The following is a 23488-nucleotide window of genomic DNA, read 5'->3' on the forward strand; positions in this document are numbered from 1 at the left end:
CTTCCGGGAAGCTAAAGTGATTTGTTTTATTCTTCCTTTGCTGAGTACAAACAATGAAACAATGTCTGGTCAAATTTGGCTGCTGATCTCCGAAATTCTATTCCTTAAAAAAAAACGTTCGTTTTTCCCTTCCTTGTTATTCAGGATTGCGAGAACATATCGTGTATTGAGTAACCGAAGATCTCTGTGACACTGCAATTCGACATTGGGCTAAACTGCCCGCCTGACGGTGACCTGTATGCGTGACTTCCTGTAATATTTTAAAAAGGATTTTTTTAAGGGAAATAAACATCAGCATAGGCATCCAATAAAGTTCTTGTTAGCACAATCTGTTCAAATCCCGAGAATACTCTAACCAGAGAACTAAAGATCTGAGGCACATACAACTCGTTTAGGCGTGTCTCAGTGAATTAGACAACATTAGACATCTATGGGCTTTGTGACAAAAACCAGTGTACCGTAATCCTCGAATTAGCGCCCCGGGCGCTTATTTCAAATTTAGTAGAAGACAGGGAGCACTTATTCAAGGAAGGGGGCTAGGGGGGGGGGGGGGGGGGGGAAGTTATTTAATTTTTCCCAAATCGTGGCCTGACATGATAATTTTTTAATACATCATCTGCGCGTAAACACCAACATAAGTTGTTTATTGACATGGAAAGCTGCCGTCCTAAAGTTTAAATCGCGGCAAAGTCAGTACTTAACGTGTTCAACGTGTTCACTAAACGTGTTTACAAACTGAAACAACGTGCAAATCTAATACTACATGACGAAAACTATACATCCTTTGTTGTCTCATGACTCGTGCAGAAAATGGGGGGAAGGGGAAGGGAGCGCTTATTCGAGGGGGGACGCTTATTTTAAATTTCGGCTGATAAGAGGGGCGCTTACCTGAGGGGGGGGGGGGGGGGGCAACGCTAATTCGAGGATTTACGGTATTTAATTTTTTTCTTTGGTATTCGGTTTATGAACGTCCGGATTGGTCATACTCTAGTAAACCCGTGCATATAAGAAAAACAGGATGACAGAATACCCAGCCTCTAGATGTAATATGTAACTTGTTGAATCTGTCTTACCCATCGATAGAGAACTGCACACCTTATTTTCAGACTCACAGCAACCGAACCAGTGGCACAAATTAATCAGTGCAAAGTTGATTATTTGCAACGCGATATACAGCTAACTGTGTTGACACAAGTGAGGAGCTAAAATTTCCTGCATCTCTGGCATGCATGTTGTTACGTATTTAGTACCGCGGTTTTATGCCTCACAATTATCATAACACAAGATGTGGATACCGTGACTTAATAATACTTCCCAAACTAGCAGAGAAACAGGAAGAAGAAATTCTCGACGTACAAAGCCAATTGAAAAACAACCGCGCACCTCAATTTCAGCCTTGTAGCTAAAGCAAAACAGGAATATAATGACTCAGTTTTTCTGCCAGGGAAAAAATGTTCTTGAAATCTTAGAAAAAATTTACTTCCTTTAAGTATAACTCGTTTGGACGTGACTCGGTGAGTTAGACCGACCAGTTTATGACTGACCAATCGTCGTCGAAGAAAAACGAGCTGAAAGAATACCCAGCTTATAGGTATAATATGACACTTGGTAAATCTGTCTTAGCCCAGCGATAGAGAACTGCCCACCTTACTTGCAGTCTTTCAGCTGAGCCAGTGGCACAAATTATCTACATCGCTTTGCAAGATGTTTAGAGTTTCAGTGCTTTTGAGAAGTGTGGCTATTCTTGTTTCCTTTGCAGTAAGTAGACCGCGAATATTCTTCTTACGAAGATTGAGTTGGGTTTTTTGTTTTTCAACCTTTGTGTTTGAAGTCCTTTAAATCCAGTGAGTAATTTAACAGCGACTGCAACAAAATCTGTTTGGCGAGCCCATAGACTTTATGATGTGATGTTTCCATATAGATGATGAGAGGGCTAAACTTGTCCAGTAAAATTAAGATTTCGTAGCAAAAATTTAAATTCTTTGAAGAAAAACAGTACAATATCTGCTCCACTATAATTCGGATTCGTAGATTATTTTCTACAGTTTACATTTTAAGAAGCATACTTGACAGATCCACCCCTCTGTTAACTTCTCTTGCCAAGAATTATAGCAACATCGACAACAACTGATACACTTGATATACCTGACGCTATGATCGGAATTCTTTCCTGTTACTTTGTACATCAAGCTCATTTAGTGTATCTTTGGTACTCAAGAACCGGTGTGCTCTCCAGACTTAAATATGAAGTCCTCAATTCCGTATTTCAGTGGACACAAAGCTAAATAGTGAGAAACGAATTCTATTTGTCGCTGAAATCAGAATGCGTGTCTCAATACCGGTTGAGATGTTTCATTTCAAATTTCCATATTTGCTATATGTTACGTAAGACCACTCGGTTAGCCAGTTTTCCTCTCTGCACTTTGTTGCTTTCCGCTGTTCGACATCACTGATTTTAAGCTGCCCGACTGACGGTAGCCTGTAGTCGTGGCTTCTGCAATACTAAAGCTTCTTACTTAAGCAAACTAATCTAACAAGACGAGATCGAGTATTGTTAAGATCATTGTTTAGACCAACTTTTTTTTTTTTTTTTTTAGAATGAGGAAGTGTTTACAATGCCTCAGCTCTGTTTCAGAGTCATAGTCATGTAATTAAATCAAAGCAAGTGCGCCGCTTTTATATCAAGGCTAATAAGGCATATAAACAAGCTAGCAATGGCATAATCTGATGAAATCAAACAGATGAATAACAACACTCACTCTCTAGAAGCTTTCCATGATCCCCTCATTAATGCTAGGCTTTAAGCTCTTGATGTAGACAACCTCGAGAAATACTAATTGCGACCAATTGTCATGACGCTCCATGACCTTAAAATTAGTGTGAGCCGCATTACACGTAAAAATTTGTTCGTTGAGATTGACAAATCATTGTGGCAATCAAGTAATTTGTACAAGTGACTACCTCATTGAAGCCATTAAAATTGCTAGGGCGTTTATGCATTGGTTTTTCTGTCCTGGTGACGTATTTACGAAACCCAAGAGCTAACGAGCGGTCTCTTTTACCCACGTATCGTTGTAGATAACCAGGACTAGTAAGTTTATGAATTAAACTAGACTTAAGCAGTGCAGGAAGGTGGTCCTTGTTGGAAGAAAACTGCGAAATGTCAGCTGTATCGTAATGTATTACAGACTGCTTGACCTTTTCTCTAAAAAGTCTATGTAGTTTTTTAATCCTGTTGTTAACTAGCACTGATTTCGCCTCTTTTGCCAGCATAAGATAACTTAATTGTCACATTCAGTTGATCTTTATTTTATTTTTATGTTGTCGATGTTTTTTTCCCAAGACGACTAAGGATAGAACGACAAACTCTACTAGGAAACCCACCCAAGGCATATTAGCGATTCGATCCTTTTGACCTGGTTTTGGAATAACTTGGAATTGCTACAGATTTTGAACACAAAGCTTTTACCCATGCGGTCTTTAATTAAGATCCCAAGGTGTAAAACATGAAAAAGAAATGTATTTCCCAGGGTGAGTTTCTTTATAATAAAGATCAGTGGGGGTTCTTATTACTGTATTCAAAAGAATTAATAAATGTATCTAATGGTCAGGAAACTTGTCAGCCGTAAAGCATAAGTTCTTATGGAAGCAATCAAGCTTATTCTTCGCCATGCCTACCCAGACCATCCTTATATAGAACTTGATTACACGGTTTGAAACAAGTGTAGAGAAGACTTGATTTACTTATTCAGTCATGATAAATATGTCAGCTAAAACGGCGCTGAAGCTGAAAGCTTTCTTACTTCATGAATCTAAACTTGTTGTCTCCAAGGAACTTTTACTTAAGGACGTTGAAAGGAGTTTCGTATTACAGATACGATCTACAATAATATAGACAGTTTTCAAAACAAAAACAAAAACAAAAACAAACAAAAAAAAATTGCGAGACTTTAATCAAAATACTGAGCGTCAATTTAATAAGTCTTTTGAGCTACCTCGAAAGAGTCTTTGAAAGCATATTAAAGAAGAAAACAGTGGCAGGCATGTGCATGTGTAAAGTCAGAGATGAAATCCAAATCATAACAGTATATTACAAGTATTCAATAAAGATCTTGTGAGCATGTTCTATTCCTTCAAGCAAAACAGAACAATTTCAGCTTTAATATTTTATATTTCGGATCTGTAAATTACTATTCTCCTTTACATTTTACGAAGCATATTTGACAGACCCACCTCTCTCTTAACTTCTCTTGCCAAGGATCATTGTTAGATCGACCACAACTGATTCACTTACATGTATATACCTCACGCTACGATCGGCATTCTCTATTGATCGAAAATCGGTGGAGCACTATTTCTCGAAGTTACTTCCGAACTCGAGGTTATAGATTTGCAACTAGAGTTATAATTCTTTCGATCTATTTCTATAACCCTCTACTGCGCTATGGTTAGATAAACCACCAAAAAACGGAACGCTTGCGTTCACGGACGGGAACAGAAGGTACTGAATCCGTTGGATTTCTGAGTTTTGCTACACTTAAATGCATCCTTGGTTTACGGATCGAACTGAACAAACAATTCGTGGAAAAATCGCCTAACTGAAATGCTATATTGAGACTCAGATCACTTCTGTAGCTTTTGAATTCTTCGATAAAAAATAATATTAGTACAATTTCCTTGTACAACTTAGAAAAGTCTCTTCTCACTGACGAATTCTACCATGATCAATAATTTTACCGTGTGTCATATTTGCTGTGCCAGATCTACAACATTGTGGTATTATCGGTGATATTTAATCAAATCTCACGTTTGTGACACGTTATTCTTTGAACGAGTTTTATGGCAAACATTTCGATTCAACTTAATTGAACTGTTTAGCGTTTAACCTACAACGGTCTTTGCATGATGATGTGCTAGGAAACCTGCTTGGGCGTGACACACAACGCGGCTTTTGTATTCAAAATTGAACATTAGCCATAAATAAGGTTTGGTATGTGATGCCCTTGAATCTGACCAATCGCGTTTTAGTATTGAATTACTGAAGCAGATAAACAGGATGAATCCTGAACGTGTAAGTTGTCACATAGTTAACAAGCACGAACCTAACAATAATAAGCTATCCTTGAGACTAAACCAGAAATAGATTGGTTGCACAATTAAATTGCACCGTCTACGAGTAAGGCCCTAATACTCAAAAACGTTAAGCATTGAAACCGAATGTGTCACCGATTACATTGGAAAGAGACGGATAATCATGTCAAAGAGAGAAGTACTTTTGAGGATTATGGCAATTCTTATTCCTTTAGAAATTATTATTCGGTGACTATTCTTGTCATTGTTTAATGGTACCTTGTAGTTGACATTACACCATTTTACAACCTTTTTCAAAGTCTGTTGACCTAAATATTGCTTTAATTTGATTCATATATTCAAACGGAATTGCATCTTACACAATCGAAGCCCTGTTTTAATAAATCGCGAGAAGAGAAGAACTTAAACACTAGCTCTGCTTCAAGACTAGCTCTGCTCTGCTCTGCTCTGCTCTGCTCTGCTCTGCTCTGCTTCTTTTGTGCGAAATCAGTCAAGAATAATTTCATGTATGTTTTTGAAATGGCTGTTGCCAAATGTAACTTGTTCTGCTCGTACATACAGGGCCGAATTAAAAGCGTTTATATCAGTGTTTGGCCCAAACTCTCTACTTAGCGAAAAGCTCGTTCCCGCTTTTACGACATGGAACATTGGAGAATGGCTTCATGCTTAGCGTGCGCATATCGAGTTATAGATGTAGGCGGTCGTTTGAACAGAGAAGCTTCAGTAATGCTCTAAACGTAGTCTAGGCGTAGTAGAAAGTAGAGAACAACCAACTTGTCTAATTTGGCTGCTGATCCCCGATTAGAAATTCTAAAGTCTAAAGATCTATGCTGAATACCAAATCATATAAATTTACGAAAAACGTTGGTTTTTCCTTGCTCGTGATCCCGGATTGAGAGAACACTTCGTGTAATACATTGAGTAATTTTACCAATAATATACTTCTATTAGAAGAAACTACAGAGATGACACCGCTGTTCGGCATTACTAAGCTGCCCGCGTGACAGTGACCTGGAGTCATGACTTCCTGAAATGCTAAGACATTTTACTAAAGGGAACTAAGAATTAGCATATAATGTTAGTGATCAATTCCAAATTATAAAAGTATATTATTAGCATCCAATAAAGTTGTTGAAAGCTAGGTCAATTCAAGTTCAGAGAGTACTTTTTTAAACCCCAGAACAGAAGACGTGAGGCACATACAACTCGTTTAAAATTAGTTTATGACTAACCAGTAATGCTAAAGGATTTTGGAACAAAAACATCAACATTTAAAGTCCAGATGGTACAAGTATATTATCAGGCATCCAATAAATTCTATTCAGAGGATACTTTTAATCCTGAGAAACAGACGAAGACCTGAGGCACATAATGATCATTTTAGAGATAATGGGCCCACCACATTCGGAGATCCACCATGCGTTATCTCCTATTCAATTCTTGATAAATTTGCGTGTTATTGCTATTGAGTGGACTTCTAAAAAAAACATCAAGAAAAAAAAAATATTCGGAAGATGTTGAATAAAGCTGGTCATGTAGTTATTTTTGATACTATCATTTTATCCCGCGACCCTAGCATTTTATCACTTCTTACAAAATATTTTCTCTACTACAGCTACTGGAAATTTACTTCAGCATTATTATATTTTCCTTATAGGCACCTGATGCATCAGGAAGGAAAGACATTGAGATTACAAAAGGTATGGTACAGAAAAAAATATTTTATAGCTTATGATGTCTTTTTTTTTTTTTTTTTTCAAATATTTATTTATGATCAACATTTACCGCTCCGTCTCTTCCGGCAACTGTGTTTTTTTAGACCTGTCAAATCAGTGATTTCGGTTTTGTAGTATACTTTAATACTCGCCCTTTCGCTAGACGATGATACTCTTGATTAAAACTTATCGTCATTTCGCGAAACAAACGTTATCATTATTGAGTTAAGCTAGCTGTATGAGACGAAGTCAAGGTTTTAAATACTCTCGATATTCGCTGATCCTGACGCGAATAGTTGTTTTGGTATAATTTTGTAACGAGTGTAATGTCGAGCTTGACTTTTCATTGGTGTTATCAAGATAATTTAACTCTCCTCCTCGAATAGCGCCTTTCTAGCTTTGTAATTGGTTCACCAAATCTCGACTCCCAGCCATTATACTGTGTTTGACCTTGTGTGGAAAATGAATGCGTCAAGTGTTGTCTTGGTAATCAGCGATGTCGAGCCCTTTCTACGATTTGAAGTCAATTTAATTCATTGCAAAAATGACTAAAACCATTGTGACAAAGTTAGCTAAGAAAACCTTTACTAGATAGGTCTCCTCGAGACTGATTTACTGAAGAAACAGATTTATGCTTTTTGCGTTTGAGAGAGAGATGGGAAGTGCAAAACAAATCGACTACATTTCAGCGTCAATACCTGTGAATATGCAATGTAACTGCGTATGTCAATCTGATTTGAACAGATTTATTAATCGTCTTTTAATATGACGTAATAGTTAATAAGAACAATTCTCTCTAGTAATAACTACATTGATAAAATAATATCTCAAAAGGAGGCCTCCAATCACCTTGTGGGGTATTTTAGGAGGATCCTCTAAAAGATAAAGGTCTAAAATACATTTTAATGTAAAAAGTCTAAAATACACTATAGTAAGAAATTTAAAAACTTTAAGATTACAACTATATTTAAAACTTAAAAAGGGGTGTAAATTATATAAAACGTAAATTGTTCCTATTTTGATTTATCTATTTTTAATCTTTTAGCATTTGGTTGCAACTTCGATACATCCATTTGCGGATTTATTCAGGACAACAATGATAATTTCAACTGGACCCGAAATATGGGAGACACTTCGACTGCTGGTACGGGACCATCCGCTGACCACACCACCGGGAATGGTATGAAAATGTTACCTTGATTGCATCTTCCTCCTTTACTTCTTTTGAAAATAATAAAAAAATGATTTCATTTATCTTTACGCTGGAATTTTACCCGCAAAGGAGGGGATCTAAAAATACGTAGAACGAGGTAATAGACATACCTTTTCAAACAAAATTCCTGTAATTATTTATCATATATATGGTAGGAGGCTCTTTCAAACTCAATAGAGGTTTTAATTGCTTCTATGTGATTGGTAACCCAAACACTATAAGTAATCCAAGTCGACAAGTGTGACATGCAACGACAAGCAAATGGAAGACCAAATATCAGCTCTTTTACGTAGATCCTTCAGTTATGGGTACTTGAACGGTGACTACACGCCTTGGTTAGTATATGTGAGCAATGACAGCTTCACAAGAAAACAGTGTGAAAGGCTAAATCTGTAATCTGGCTCGGTTGACTGAGTCGATGAAAATTAAAATTTGGCCTGGTGGTCCCCCTGGAAAGCTACTGACTGTCCTTTTAAAATCTATACTATCAGATCTGAATAGCATTATAAACACATTAGAATTGGATGAATGCCAAAAACTTTCAGTAGTGTATAAATGCCAAAGAAAATTTCGTCATATGGCATTTCAAGGCACTTGTAAACATTTCCCACTTGCTTACCTCTACAGGATACTACATGTACATAGAAACATCAAGTCCTCGACAGCAAGGAGACAATGCGAAACTAACAAGCCCCTGGCTGCAATTCAGCGGGAGCATGTGTCTCAAGTTCTACTACCATATGTATGGTACAGGCATTGGAACGTTAAAAGTGAACGTAAATGGAACCCACGTTTTTTCTGTTAGTGGGGACAAAGGCAACAAGTGGCTGATAGCGACCATTGATGTCAATTTATCAGGAATGTTCGCGGTAAGACAAATTATCATGACTTCTGTAAGGTGCCTTGTGAGTTACGTGACCAGCTCTCAGCTGGCTTGATAGCTAAGTTAGTAGAGCATTGCACCGGTATTGCAGAGGTTATAGGTTCGAAACCCCTTCAAGCCTGAATGTTTTTTTCTTTTTTTTTTTTTCAGGCTTTATTTCACAGCTGCGTTGTGTGTATAACTGTGATGATCAATTATGTCTTCACAGCTTTCTTCGCAGTTCAAATATAGATCGTTTTCACTGTGACGCAGTAAAAAAATATTAATAAATCGAAAACCACACAGTGGATAAAGTCCAGAAATTGTGATCTTATAGGAAATAGATAGAGAAGACAGTTCTCCAAGTTTTAGGTTTGTGCGTTTTCCCAGACTCCAGATATTTGTCGAAATGTTTCGCAGAAATTTACAGAGCCCAGTATGGAGACGCCATGTTATTGCATCTCTGTGGTGCACCAATATGGCGGCCGGAAAATAGTGTACCATGCTTCTGGAACTCACTTTGGCTATCTAGGCGACTGATTATCTGTACTGAACAAACAAACATTTACATAAGCACTTTTCCTAATGATCTAACTTCTAAAAAAGGTAAAAATCATGAGATAGGTATATATTTCTCGACAAATGCGATTGTAGCTTTGTGTCACGCACCGCCATAACTCTGAAATTAAAAATACGCTGGTTTTCAAACGAAATACACTATTAAGCTGTAACATTGTAAACAGATACAAATTTACCCCCGTTTATACCTGATGGGGATAAAAACTTTGGTGGCTCTTTAGTTTTCGATTTTAGAAAATGATGACGTCACACGAAAACGATCTATATGATCTTTCATATATTCACTTGTAGTTACAATTTATTTAATCAGAGAAACACTTACAATGAATTTAATCATAACAACACTTACAACTTTTACAAAGAAATGTGCTCCAAGGGGCAAGTTTAGCCCCCTGGCATACATTTCTTTGTAAAAATTCGCGAGTTTGGGTCCCATATATTTTTTTCAGTTTCTAACGGATTCTTATGAATCTTCGTATAGTTACTACAGCGAGCGCTAAGGCGTAGTTGTTTGAATTAACAAACCGAAAAAGCGTGGCATCGATAAAAAGGTGCATTGGTCGTGTAGCACTGTGCTCCTACTCAGATTTTCTGTTACAGTTTTAAACGCTAACTTCCGTCTCTTATTATTATTATAGGTTACATTTGAAGGAATACGGGGAAGTGATTCCCAGGGTGACATCGCAATAGACGATTTTGTGTTGGAACCAGGATCTTGTTCTTCAAGTGAGTTTAAGAGAGTGTTCAAAACTAGAGTTTTTAGGGCATTTTCGATGACTGAATTGAATATTTGGAAATAACTGAGTTTAAGAACTGGCAATAATGTCAATAACACGTCCAGAAACCGAGTTTCAGAAGTAAAGCCATGGGAACGTCGTTGCTGCTATACAGTTACGTATTACAGCGATGATTTAATTTCGGTGTATTCTCCGACCTCTTTTGAGGCGGGTGGCGGGTGGCGGGTGGCGAGTGGCGAGTGGAGAGTGGAGAGTGGAATTCTTCTACGCCAAGCGACTCGGTCACGTACAACCACTGCTGCCGCGCTCCACAACGGTGTGAGTCTGTGGGTCTGCAGTTCTGCCTGCCGGGTTAGTCGAGGGATAGAAGCTTGACAAAAGGTCAGCACCTGGTCCTGGAGGTTAGGCTAATCAACTGATCCTGTACCCTGTGATTACGGAAACCTTACACATTTTAGACAGTTTAACAAGTCTCAGCGACACGGTGGTATGACACTCCAAAGTTAAGGCCGGGTGGAAACTCTGGAGCCGAGGATGTTACTAGGGCACCCTAAAACACAGCTGAGGTTAGGGAATTGGAACGTGAGAACCTTGTACGCACAAGGGAAAGCGGCCCAAGCGGCTAAAGTGCTGGTAGAGCATAGGTTGCAGATTATGGGTATAAGTGAAAGTTGGTGGTGTAGATCGGGGAACTAAATATTGAGGAATATTGTTTTCTGGATGAGCTCAGGTGTGGCGCATTTGCTTCCTTTTTTTCTCTCTCTCTCCCGAGCAATCTGACTGACTTTCTCGTCTTTAACCATCAGGGAACGTTGCCATTAATGGTTTTGCAAAACAGTTGTCTAGGGGTTTGCCCGGGGGGAGGGTATTGGGCATTGCCGGGATTGAGTGACGCATTATACCCTAAGAAATCAGTAAATTAAATACATCCTTGTAAAAATGCATTTCTTAAAAATGTTGCCAAAGCGCGAATAATAGGTTCAGGTCACCACAAATAGGATAAAAGGCACCTAGGGACAAGATTACTATAATAAAAATATTAATGCTAATTACTATCAAGATTACTAGCGTGGTAAAATGCAGTGGCCAAATGCGTCAATCAATTATATCATGTAAATTAAAAACCTTTGCCAAGTGGACAGACTCCTTCGTAGGGAAAGCCAACACAGAACTTATTACTCAATGAATTTCACAACTCTGTTGGCTCGTCAGCGCTATTGATGTTCTCACAAAATCAAGAGGGGCGATGTTTACGAGGCCATGTAATGACCCTCTCCAAACCAGAACCTCGTGGCAATTTCTTCAAATAACGTGTTAATTTTCGATGTTTCTTTCTTAGTTTTCTTTCTTTCTATCTCATATGATTCAACTCTACTCTACCATATAGATTAATTACTTTTTCATTTCCCTTTTCAGAGGCCGGGTTAGCTTGCAGTCCGACAGAAATAATCAATTTTTCCGATAAGGTTTTGCAGAGTATATCTTATTTCCGTACCATAGCCTACCGGGCTGGCAGTGAGCATCCTTTGGTTCAAAGGCTGAGAAGTGCAAAGGTGTGTAAAGTGTAATGGGAAACAAGTGATGTAGTCGAGTGCCTTTCGCTACTTCTTTAGTGCTCTACCGCTTCCTAAGTGCTTTACAACAGAACATAGCACAGCCGAAGCTTCTTTCTTTCTGTTTGATAAAGAATCCTTTAATTTCCCCACACATGCATTCGCCAAGTATTTTAAAATCAAACAATATTTTCCAATACCAAACGAGTAAAAACGGCGCAAGCGTATTTTAAAAGTACGCTATAATAAGCCAATTACAATACTTTTTAGAATTGTTCAAATAATTTGAACAACGAGGCAACAGCTGTCAATCAAACGCAAGACTTAGAGAAACTTTAGGTTTGGAGTGACTTTCGAGAGAAGAACAATCGCTTCAAAGTTCGCTTTTTAGTTTAAAGATGATTTCCAGTCCGTAGTGCAGTCTCAGCAGCCCAATGTTTGCGAGTCTCACTCTATGGAATGCGAAATTTTAAATTCTTTTTCCGACAGTTTCTTTGATTTTTACAGCTACGGAGTTTTTTCACCACGTAATATCAGTAATATCAGAAAGAACGACGAATTGAATAAACCTTCGCATCCATAATGGCGGTTGATTTACCTCATGTAAGTAATTGCGAAATGTTACATTTTGTGACGTCTTACAAAAGTTAAAACAGAAAACATGAACGAACTCTTGAGAGTGCGCAGACGGGACTGGAAATCCTCTTTAATTTAAAAATGAAGGATCTAAAAGTTTCTTGTCTAGTGGAATCTGACCGGATTGTGGCTCATGAAAATGCTCACTTTTCTTACGGAAATTACGAAACAAAGAGCTCAAATCTCGCGATGAAAATGCGAAACGGTTTCACAAGCGAAATACTGCCAGTGAAGTTTGAATGATATATAATCGCCTTTTTACGGTTCACACGGCGAAAAACATGGTACGCGGCTCCTGATTGAACATATTGTTTTTTCCACACGTGAAAAACCCGATACACACCATTTGATTGGCTTACAGCTACTGAGACCAGCTTGTGAATGAGAATTTGCTTCGCGCCTTTTCAGTGGGTAAAGATAATCTCAGTATATATGAAATAAGTTGTGTTATTCTGTTTACTACGTGATTACCCTTATACTGTTTTGTGGGAATCTAGCACATTTTTAACTCTACTGTTGCTAACAATGGCCTCCATGCATCTATGCTCATTGCTGACAAATCCGTTTTGAAATTTGAAATTCGGTAGCTTACCGCCCGCGTGCATCTGCACTCTTTTTCAACCAATCCGAACGCGTGTTATTTCGAACGATTATTGTAACATAAAACACGGGGATATTTTGCTCATTGCTCATATTTTTCCGAAGCGGCGACGAAAAATTATCCAACATCAGATTATACTACAGCAAATGCTTCTTTCTCCTTAGCATCTTTGCTGTAGCTGAATAAAATGTCGCGTTATTACTGAAGTCAACCAAGTCTTGTGTCACCTTTCTCACATTACTGAATTCCATCACGTTTGTCTTGGCCTCACAGCTTCGCAAAATGAAGTTCTAAGAGCTATAAGTTTCACCGCCCCTTCACCCTTAGTTCTTCTCGTTCTTTAACCCCCTTTAATTAATTTGGTGATTGTATTACGTTCATCGTGCCACGCCTTAATTCCTTCTTCGGCTAAGTGTATAACTGTCCTTGAGAAATGAAAGAAATAGAATTGCTAATGCCCTTTTAATCTTGTCTGTACCTTTGATATCTGGCTACTTGGTTGAAACTTCACATATCGCGAAGTCCATGCGTTTTTGCATGACTCTTTTATTTATTACAGTGTATTCTTGATTGCTGTGATTCTTCTAGTTAAAAAGTCAAAACTAATATTTGGTCATGGGAACCTGGTAGTTCAGTGGATTCCAAATGTTAATTAATTACTGACAAGCCCATGCATGTGTAAACAATTGTATCGTAATGACTTGAATACCGATTACTATTCTCTATCCACTTTAAAACTTAACCATGGTAGATGCCTGATCCGTAAAGCATATTTAATAAATTTTATCGCAATGTGACACATGCACGCTATCCTCCCGTTTGTTTTCATTTCGTAAGCTTGGGCTTGCAAGGCTTGAAGAGCAAAACAAAAACAAGAAGAAAAAGAAATTAGTAAGCCTTTGAAAAAAGAAAATTAATCAGATTTATTATTTTCTTTCAGTGGTTTTTTAAACATTGCGACTCAGATTGGAACGGATTGCTGGAATTGGGAGAATTTTTTTTGTGCTTTCGGCTCTGGTTTTTTCAAGGCTTGCTACGGTTGCTGGAACATAATCCAAATTGCCTACACCGGTTTATAAAATCATGTGATAATGATGGAAATCCAGGAATAAGCAGACAGGAGTGGTTCACTTGCTTCAAAATAGAAGGTATCTTAATTTTTATTTATTTCACTGCTTTGCGTTATTGTAGCCTTTTTTAAAGAACTTGTTCATGAAAAAACCAAGCAGAACCAGGCAGGAGGTGATACAGCTCAAATTACCGATTTCGCTCAAACTTGGTACAAATGTTGGGTTTGGTGAGTGAATGATAGTGGCAGAACAGTGGGTCAAAATATTTTATTCCTTTCAAGTTAGGGGGACCCCTTGCAAAATTGGCCATTTGACGCCAATTTATGCATGTTTAATTGGCCTTCTTTTGGTTCAGTTTACCTGTTTTGAAAACAGAGAGCGATGTCAAAGGAGCGGTAGCCTGTTCACAGTCCTTCTTTGTTTGGCATTTTATAACCCGAAACAAATAAACGATGCGACCGCCAATATTTCAATTTTAGTTTTTAAGAGAATCTTATAATACTATTAATGAAAATTTTTAGGTAGAGTTAATACAGTTTCTCCAATTAGCCCACATGGGCTAGATACATTGACACTTAAATAAAGTTCTTACATGCTATCATGAGGTTGATTGCACTCTTGTCTTATCATTTGTTTTATAAGAGGGCCAGTGGCGTTGGTCGCCTTGGACTGACTGTTCGGTCACTTGTGGAGATGGTCAACAGAGACGAAATGGCACGTGCATTTTACCCAGTACAGGTCAAAAACTAAACCGACAGCTGTGTGACGGACATCATAATGAAACAAGAAATTGTACCAACGGAGAGTGTCCTGGTAAGCTACATATCACAGACAATCATACATAGTGTACTTTAAACTTTTTGAGTTTACTTTCGTATTGTAAGCTTTTTTCGTTGTTTGTTTACGCCGTCAATGACCTTTTTCCTGTAAAATACCAGGTCGTTTTCAGTTAAATGCAGCTGGAAAAGTAGAGGAAGTTATAGGAAAAAAGAAACACATCTATGGCTTTACCGGCCTGTTCTATGTTCAACTATACATCAGCAAGACTGGTATAAAACCAGGCATGGCGTCGATAAACATTTGAACGACATCGTGGATAATGAAAAGGACAAATCTGCATGCTGTTATCAGTCAGTCTTGACCTCTATTCCCAGTTAAGTACATAAGCAAAACTAAACGAAGGAAACATTGGACCTAACGAACTTGGTTGGTTCTGAGGTCTAGATGAGGTCTTGTTTACAAGAGAGATTATAATCTCTTGTTTTTATTAAAAACTGGATCTTTAGATAATGCATTTCAAGAATTTTCACTGGCTTAGCCATTATGGTATATGAGCCATAGGGGTATCGAATGGTCGGCTTTGAAAGCATTTGCGAGCATGGGAGCAATGCGTTTGTTTTTGCGAACACGAGCGGTGATCAAATCTGTCTTTCGAGCAACGAGCACTTTAGACAATACAGATACCGAGCAGCGAGCACTTCTTAAATTTTCCGCTAGGCGGAATCTCTCGTTTTGCGCCAAGTAATCTGGCTGACACTGTTCAACCAATCCCAGCAGCTTACAGCCAATTATGCCTTGTTGGGTGCAAAATTACTTCAGGTGGCTTCACGTGAGCTTCAGTACGGTACACTGGGTGGAAGCTCAAGGAGATCTATAAAGCTTTCTAATCCGACGTTGTGAACACATCACAAGAAGAAGCTAAAAGTTGCCGGACTTTGAAGTGTTATGACATGGAAGGGTTTTTTGGTTACATTATTCTTCGGAAATGTAAACAACGTGGCATTTAGTCTAACAAGCATTTCGAGTTTCGGTTTCAGTGATAATCTCACTGATTGACTTAAAAAGATTCAACGCAACGGAAGCTTTATTTGGAGGCTTCTAGAATCTAACCAATTGAAGCCATACAGATCTGACAAGCTCTGGAGTTCGAATAGTAATAGTAATACTCTATATATCTTCATGTCCCTAGATTATGTTCTACCTTTGCGGGTGCCTTTCGCGAAGAATTGTTGCGCTCGTCAGTTTCAATAAAACGTCAGCAAAATGATTGAAGCATGTTTCCGGAAACATTCATAATGCGTGCAAGCTTCCCCAATGTTTCCCAGTTTTGCCTTACGGGAATTTAGCAAATCAAGTTTTAACGAGAATCCGAGCATGCGAGCAGTGGCAAAAATTTTGGGAGCTCAAGCAAGCGAGCACTCACCTGATTTGTGCGAGCAATTCGAGCAAAGGCCAAATTTGGCAAGTATTTTAAATTGAATGTGACCTTTTGATACCCCTGGCCATTATACCGGAAATCCTGCGCAAAGAAGGCTTACGAGCGGAGCCCCGTACCTCAGAAAATTTGGCAACCCATCGATCTAAAAAATTTGGTCGTCACGTGACTGTCCTTACGTCCGTCTGCATGCCACTAGCACTGCGCGTGCGCGAGCTGAGCCCGATACATTGAAAAATAAGAAAGTAGCACCATTACCATGGGTACATCTTTGATATTGGACATCCATGTTATGGTCAATTGACAGCTGTCAAATCAAGGTATCCGCTGACCCGTATCACTTGACCACATCGCGGGTTCAGATACCGGTCTTCGATTAGATCGCGGGCTAAAGCCAGGCTATTGCTCTGCATGATCTGAGGGAGAAGGGGGGGAGGGGGGTACGTACAAAGGCAAAATTTCCGCGCGTTGTTGACTTTTCTTCTGAGATGTTCCTTGCATAATCGTCTCTTGCAGTTTCCCTGTCAAGTTTTTAACTGGAAAAAATAGTGAAACCCCACGCTGAACAATTACATTCTAAGAAATGACAGGAGCCCGTTCATTTTTTTTTTTTTTTTTTTTGAGTTTCTGATCCAAGAAAAACACGTAATTTTGGGGATCGATGTTTTTTACTTCAGTTTTCTACATTTTGGCGGCGTTCTTAATAAAACAATTATTCCACTCACGCTGGTTATCTGCCATCTCATATCTTACGCACGCTCGTGGAAAAACTGTTAATTGTTTCCCTCACTGTGTGAAAATCTCTGGCGACAACACTGGATGGATTCAGTTACCGCTGGAAAATAATTTTAACAACTTTCTCGCAGTTCCAGGCAAATGGAGCCGCTGGTCGCCGTGGACTGACTGCTCGCGCACTTGTGGGAAAGGTGGACAGAGTAGAAGTCGCATCTGCAGCGACAAAGTCACGGGAAAAGCTCTCAAGAATGGCTGGTGTGCTGGAAAACAGAAGCAGGACAAAACATGTGCTGATTGGAAATGCCCAGGTGCATTTTTTAATTGAGGATCATTACACTTTATGGCTGTTATTTAAAAATAGATCATAGACTGAACATAGACTGAACAATTTATTGCAAGTTTTACGTTTGTAATTCGACGTTAACTCATGCGAGAGATGGATTCAATCGCGATGTGCAAATTTCTTGTAATGCGCATTACATGATTGAGAAATATACTCCCTTGTGACTGAGAGCAAGCCAATTTATCGTCAATAAGTAATTCACAATGCACTGCAAATTTATGGTAGGTTCTAAGGTTCGTAAGTTTCCCAGCAAATCATTTAGTGATAAATAATTTTCTCAATAAATGATTAACTGTATGGAAGCGCGAACAATTAAGGATTTACTCTACTCGTGCTATTTGAAAATTCTTTCAAATTAGACGCCTAATTAGCTTAAGTCCCGTGCAATTTTGATTTTGGTAACTATAACTACCCTCACTATATTTTGCAGACGGAAGTAAATCAATATGTCCAGCATACAAAGAAGGTACTCTGAAGGGACGAGTGTTGTCCTTCCGTGATGCACCTCTTGCTGGAGCAAATATATCAATGGCTGAATCTCCCTATCTAATACTGAATCGGAGTCAAGACAATGGCTATTTTGTGGTCGAGGCATTCTGCTTCGAAAAAGAAAAGCCCATTTTAATCACCAGGCATGGATATGTACCTCTGGTTGTTGAAGTGACAAACTCGAGGTCTGTGCTAAAAGTCAAGATGGAAAATGCAGGTATGTTTTTTTTTTCTTTTTTTGGTGATGGAGGGGTTGTCTAAAGAGTAATAAAATTGTCTAGAGTTGTATATAGTGGCAGGGTTAAACAGCCGGTCACATTGGTCGTTTCTTTGTCACGTGGTACCCACCAACGCAGGCTGGATACAATACATTCCAGTACGTGATATGTCAGGAAAATCCTTACTTACATCATTGTTCATTTCGCCTCACCAGCATACGACTTTACGTACAGAAGGCCTCATGCTAGATACGAATTGACTCCAAACATTTTAAAGAGTTTGTGACACTCATTAATTGGTAAATGTTTTTGCTTTTCAAGGAAATATTGGTTTATATGAGCTTATACATCATACTTATAAAATGTTGAAATTTTAAGGCGGACACAAACAGTATCCAAATCCATCGTAATTTCTACATACTAAGTATTTATTTTGAACTAAACCAACAGTTCACCCATCGGTGACGTCCCACCCTGAAGACAGAAGGCGCTTCGTGGGACAAGATGTGACATTTTGCTGTCAAGTGGAAGGAAATCCACCACCAATTATAGAATGGTAAGTCGTTCTTAAAACTGTGGTTTACTAGAAAACAAATCAGCATATACTGTTTTCGGTTTTGCTACTTCCTTCACGATGTCGACGAATGATCCATAAATGTACATTGTCGCCTAGTTTCGTGATAAGGCCATATAAAGAACGAAATTTATTGGGAAAGAAAGATCTCATTGTCAAAAATGTATGTGAAGACCGTGTGATATTATATGAGGCATGGCCTAGGTTACATTAGAATAAAACTCGATCTACGGCGTTTGGTTGATTGACAGGTTCAGGAATGGAGACATCTTAGACGAGGAAGAATACAATAACAATGAAACTTTAGTGCTAAGAAAAGTTGAAGACAACATGGCCGGAGATTTTCGATGCCGTGCGGTAAACGAATTCGGAGCAGAATTTTCGGAGCCAGCTGCATTGATTGTTCTTGGTAAGTGTCTATACACACTGCTACGGATCTGCCTTTTCATCTGATCAGCCCCTCTGCATAAGTATGGCCGGCCAGAAAGAGCCCCCCCCCCCCCCCCCCGCATCAATTAATGCTCTATGCATGCATCACATTTTTTTTCCATATGAGCAGTTAAGAAGTTTTGTTTGATGTACTTTACGTATGAATTAATTGTTTTAATGAAAGCACAACATAAAATAATCTGTTTGTCTCAGATCCAGTTGTAGACACCTGCAATTCTACCCCATCCGACCATTTTGTTACTCTACCTGATGGCTGTCTCGAAGATAGAACTAATAAAGACAGGGTTAACATTGGAAAGTGCAACAGTCATCCGTGTCTGAGAGCTGACACACTGTTCCCAGAGTCATGTGACGAAGCTGAGCGTTGCTGCCAGGCTGAAACTGAGAGTGAGACTACCGTCCGATGTGGTCGTGGAGAGTTTAAAATGAAACGAGTGGTGAGCTGCCGATGTGCCGTTTGCAGAACAAGGAGCACCACTGTAAAAGGTGCAGTTTACGTTATCAGTTTCTTTTTTGTATTGAAAGCTATATGATGAAGAAATCCACAAACAAATTGTACACTGAAGATGTTTATTCTGTTACTCGTCCTTCCGTCGGTTCGGTACAGCTGAAAGTTACAAATGTAAAGCTTGCGACTCGAACAAATATTGAATTACAAAAAAAACAATACAAATGAGCGACCACTTACATATTTTTGGGCATCTTCAGGCCTTATCAAGATGTCAACATCGAGAAAGTAAAAGGCGAAGGTAAAAGCAAACTTTCCGCCTACACACAAACAACGCACATCAAACTGCTTAGAGCACATGGTCGCAGAAATCACGTGACCCGCCCAAGCGGGGTACAGAGGGGCACGGTAAGGCAAACTGTCTCTAACACCATACAATGGATCCTAATTTCGTAATCGATCAAAAGCTTTCGTGCGGTTGTATGGTCAAAGATGTGTGGTTAGATATCCACCGATAACCGCTTTTTGGATAAGAAAACTTAGCAGTTACGTGCCTGTAATTTTTCGATGAGTTAGCCCAGGGATTTAGTTCCAGGTGTGGAAACAAAATATCTGCTTGACATACTTCATAGCAGCAATTGTCATTGACCAAAGCCTATATTATCTTCCAGGAATTGTAGTCGGTGGACCTGATGAAAACCCAGTGGAATATTGCGACATTTTGGTCAATGGTACTGTTGTTGCATTCTCCGATTCTGACGGGACTTTTGAGATACCTGTGCCCAAGTCTGCAAAGCGATTAGTGGCGACATTTCGAGATTATATGGAAGAATACGAAGAATCAACAGTAGTGCTTCCTTTCCGAAAAGGCACGACAACGTTTCACAAAATTCACCTCCGTCCGGAAGCGCCACCCGTCGAGTTTGACGCAGAAGAAGAAAAGGCAGTGCCGCTTGCGAGCGATGCGACAGCAGAGGTTATCATACCAGCTAATAGTTTGATTGACAAGGACGGAAATCCTAAAAAAGGCAAGGCTAAGGTGAAAATACAGTTCAACGATCCCAGGAACGAGCGAGACATTCTAGAATCACCTGGCGATTTCACTACTGTAGATGAAGATGGTGAAGAACAATTGCTCAGAACATATGGAGTTTTCAAGATCAAAGTACAGGACGAAAATAACCAAAGCCTTGGCCTCACTAAGAATCTTCATCTGAACATTGATCTTGAGCAACTGACCGGCGAGAAGTTTGATGAGTCCACACCCACGCCCCATTTGTGGTGGCTAGATGAGAAAACCGGTAGGTGGGTGGACGCCGGAGAACTTAAACGAAACAAAGAACTTACAACACGTCCTAAGAGACGATTACGGTCCAGGGCATTTTCTGGAGAAATAACACCTGATAATGTACGTAATGCCTACAACCTCGATTACAGTTATGATAGGTGTTTTGCAAAGGTCAAAGCCTTCAGACAAGACGGAACAGGCGAACAAAATGTTAAAGTCACCAGCATTTTCGTGAATCCTCGAGGCCAAGCAATTCAGGGGTACTTAATCCGAAACACTAACTCAAATGGTCACCTATGCATCTCAACTCAGTGCAACAGCGATGGTTACCTCGAGGTGGAGAAGGACGGATTGCCTTTGCTGCCTAATCAGATAGAAGTGGACCGCCTCCCTCCAGAAACAGATGCTTCTATTGCAGATAATCGAAGAATCAAATTTATCCCAGGTGCACGGCTAAATAATGGCCCTGTTTATCAGAGAAGCCAATCAGGTTCTTGCTATAGTGAGAGTGGAGGTCAGAGCTTCTTCGCATTTCACAGTCAAGACAATAGACAAGCAGTCTTCAATCAAGCATATGTTCCGGAACCTAATTTCCGAAGGCGATTTTTGCGTTCCTCCGTTCGCCAACGATGTTTCTTAAAAGTCTTGACCACTGGAACCACAAGAACCCTGATAAAGGCAGAGAGCTATTCCCAAGATGGGCAAACAAAGTTTGGAGAAGCAACTAAACAAACCGAACCAGTTAATAACAACCGTAATTTATTTGCAACATGCTTAGAGCACAGGTGTCCTGAACGGGATGCCACATTGATTCGCCTTACAGTGTTAACGGGAGAATGCCAAAGAAGTCTTGTACAAGACACTTTAGGTAGGGGTAGAAACAGCGGCCTGGCACCAAATGTGGCAAGAATTTTAAGACCAATTGGCGACGAATTGTCTGGCACTTCTTTCGGAATCTGGCAACCCAGGGGTAACTTTGATATGCAGCAATTCGAGACTACCTGTCTCAATTCAAGAATAGAGCTTGCCGAAGGGGAGTTTAAAGGTTTTGCGGTTAGATTCAATTGCAACAACTGAACCCCGCAGAGACCCAACTGACAGCGCACAGCTTTTATTAGGGCATTGTCATGTTACAGTTTTAGCTAATGCTTTAGCTTACTGAAACCTAAATAGAAAATAATGTCACAAAGGTCAGAATAGAAACTGAACAGATGGTCTGCAACGGATAATGCGAAGACCTGGGGTGACGAATGGTTGTTCAAAAAGCAAAAAAAAAAAATGGTTCTCGCAAAATTTTAATCGAATTTTGCTGGCCCTCACAGTCTCGATTTTTTTACCAAGCTGTCTCTGGTTTTCGACTTTTTGCAAGCGTCAGGAAGTCTCGAAGTCCCTTGATATATTGAATTTTAATAACGCAACTTTCCATAGAGAAATGTTTAAACCTGAATTCTGCTAAATTGTCTGAATTCCAAAGACGTACCGTCACGTTATTTTAGCTCCAGGAAAACAGCTAGCTTGTTCTAGAATATCGTAACGTAGCGTCATAGCAGAATTTGCAGGGCAACTAGTCTCGGTCTCGCAATTTAAGAACTCAAGATGTCTAAGGCTCATCAAAGAAAAACGCTAGTCTTGCCTTCTCGCAAAGTCTCGCATTTACCATTCGTCACCCCACAGAGTGAAGACTGGAAACAAAAAACTTGATTCAGTTTTACGCGTAATTATCGTAGAACAAAGCCTAATACAACTTCGCAATAGTGACACGTAAACGTAGCATTTGTGAGGAGTGTTTACAGGACCGATTTAAAAAAAGTTAAACGATAACTAATAGTATAGGAGTTAAACAAATTTCTCTTCAGAACTGGTATCTTGCACTTCCTCCTTTTTACACCATTTTGGTGTAAATTGTGACGTTTAAAACACCATCAGTCCTGACACATAATGGACGCAGAAAATCAAATGACAAGAAATCAGTTTTTAGCGGCATAACGCCAAATCTATCCCATTTGAATCACAGATACTTCCAAGCAGGATCAAGCATGCTAAACTATCAAAAATTAGGCAGCCTGCTTCAGCTAAGTTAAACTTCTGCGCAAACATACAGAAGTCTTCTTCTTACGTCACATTAAATCTGATTTTATCGCATTATTTTGTTAATTAATGTGTTACAATCACCAATTATCAAGTTGTCGTGATATGTTTAGAAAAAACTATGGCAGTCTTGAGTAGTGCATGCATAGCAGATCCAAGGGTGATCAAATGAAAGAGGCGAAATGGTGGGATGGGATTGTACAAAGTGAGATGGCTCTTTCTTGCTCAATGCTTGACAAAGTCAGGGAAGAGAAATTGGGCCCCCTCTTGCTTTAATGAAAACGGTGTGGTGATTCTTGGCTAGATATTAGATTATAAATATACATCTTCAAGTTGTCGTGATATGTTTAGAAAAAAAACTATGGCAGTCTTGAGTAGTGCATGTAAAGCAGATCCAAGGGTGATCAAATGGAAGAGGTGGGGGGGGGGGGGGGGGAGAGGGTGGTACAAAGTGAGATGGTTTTTTCTTGCTCAATTCTTGACAAAAGATGGGGAAGAGAATTTGGGCCCCTTCTTGCTGTAACGAAAAGGGTGTGGCAATTTTGGTTAGATATTAGATTATAGACAGACACCTTTTACATGT

General features: G+C 39.3%; 1 protein-coding gene across 1 annotated transcript; it reads left to right on the forward strand.

Annotated features, from left to right (window-relative positions):
- The first annotated feature begins 1545 nt into the window (after positions 1–1545).
- LOC149118654 (cartilage intermediate layer protein 1-like) lies at positions 1546–23330 on the forward strand. The gene is made up of 14 exons (XM_089298983.1): positions 1546–1758; positions 6749–6791; positions 7852–7986; positions 8647–8888; positions 10099–10186; positions 11614–11750; positions 13928–14135; positions 14700–14870; positions 17139–17315; positions 17781–18056; positions 18508–18613; positions 18883–19040; positions 19274–19567; positions 20201–23330. Exons 1-14 carry the CDS (start codon positions 1705–1707, stop codon positions 21892–21894), a joined length of 3783 nt encoding a protein of 1260 aa, XP_089155109.1. The 5' UTR covers positions 1546–1704; the 3' UTR covers positions 21895–23330.
- The last annotated feature ends 158 nt before the right edge of the window (positions 23331–23488 follow it).

Source organism: Orbicella faveolata, unplaced genomic scaffold (genome assembly GCF_042242905.1).
Source record: "Orbicella faveolata isolate gen_17 unplaced genomic scaffold, um_ofav_v1 contig_1, whole genome shotgun sequence".
Lineage (NCBI taxonomy): Eukaryota > Metazoa > Cnidaria > Anthozoa > Scleractinia > Merulinidae > Orbicella > Orbicella faveolata.

Coding starts and splice junctions, on each gene's coding strand:
- LOC149118654 (XM_089298983.1), top strand. CDS start 1,705: ATGTTTAGAGTTTCAGTGCTTTTGAGAAGTGTGGCTATTCTTGTTTCC. Junction 1,759..6,748: donor CTATTCTTGTTTCCTTTGCA/GTAAGTAGACCG, acceptor TTTTCCTTATAG/GCACCTGATGCATCAGGAAG. Junction 19,568..20,200: donor AAGGAGCACCACTGTAAAAG/GTGCAGTTTACG, acceptor ATTATCTTCCAG/GAATTGTAGTCGGTGGACCT.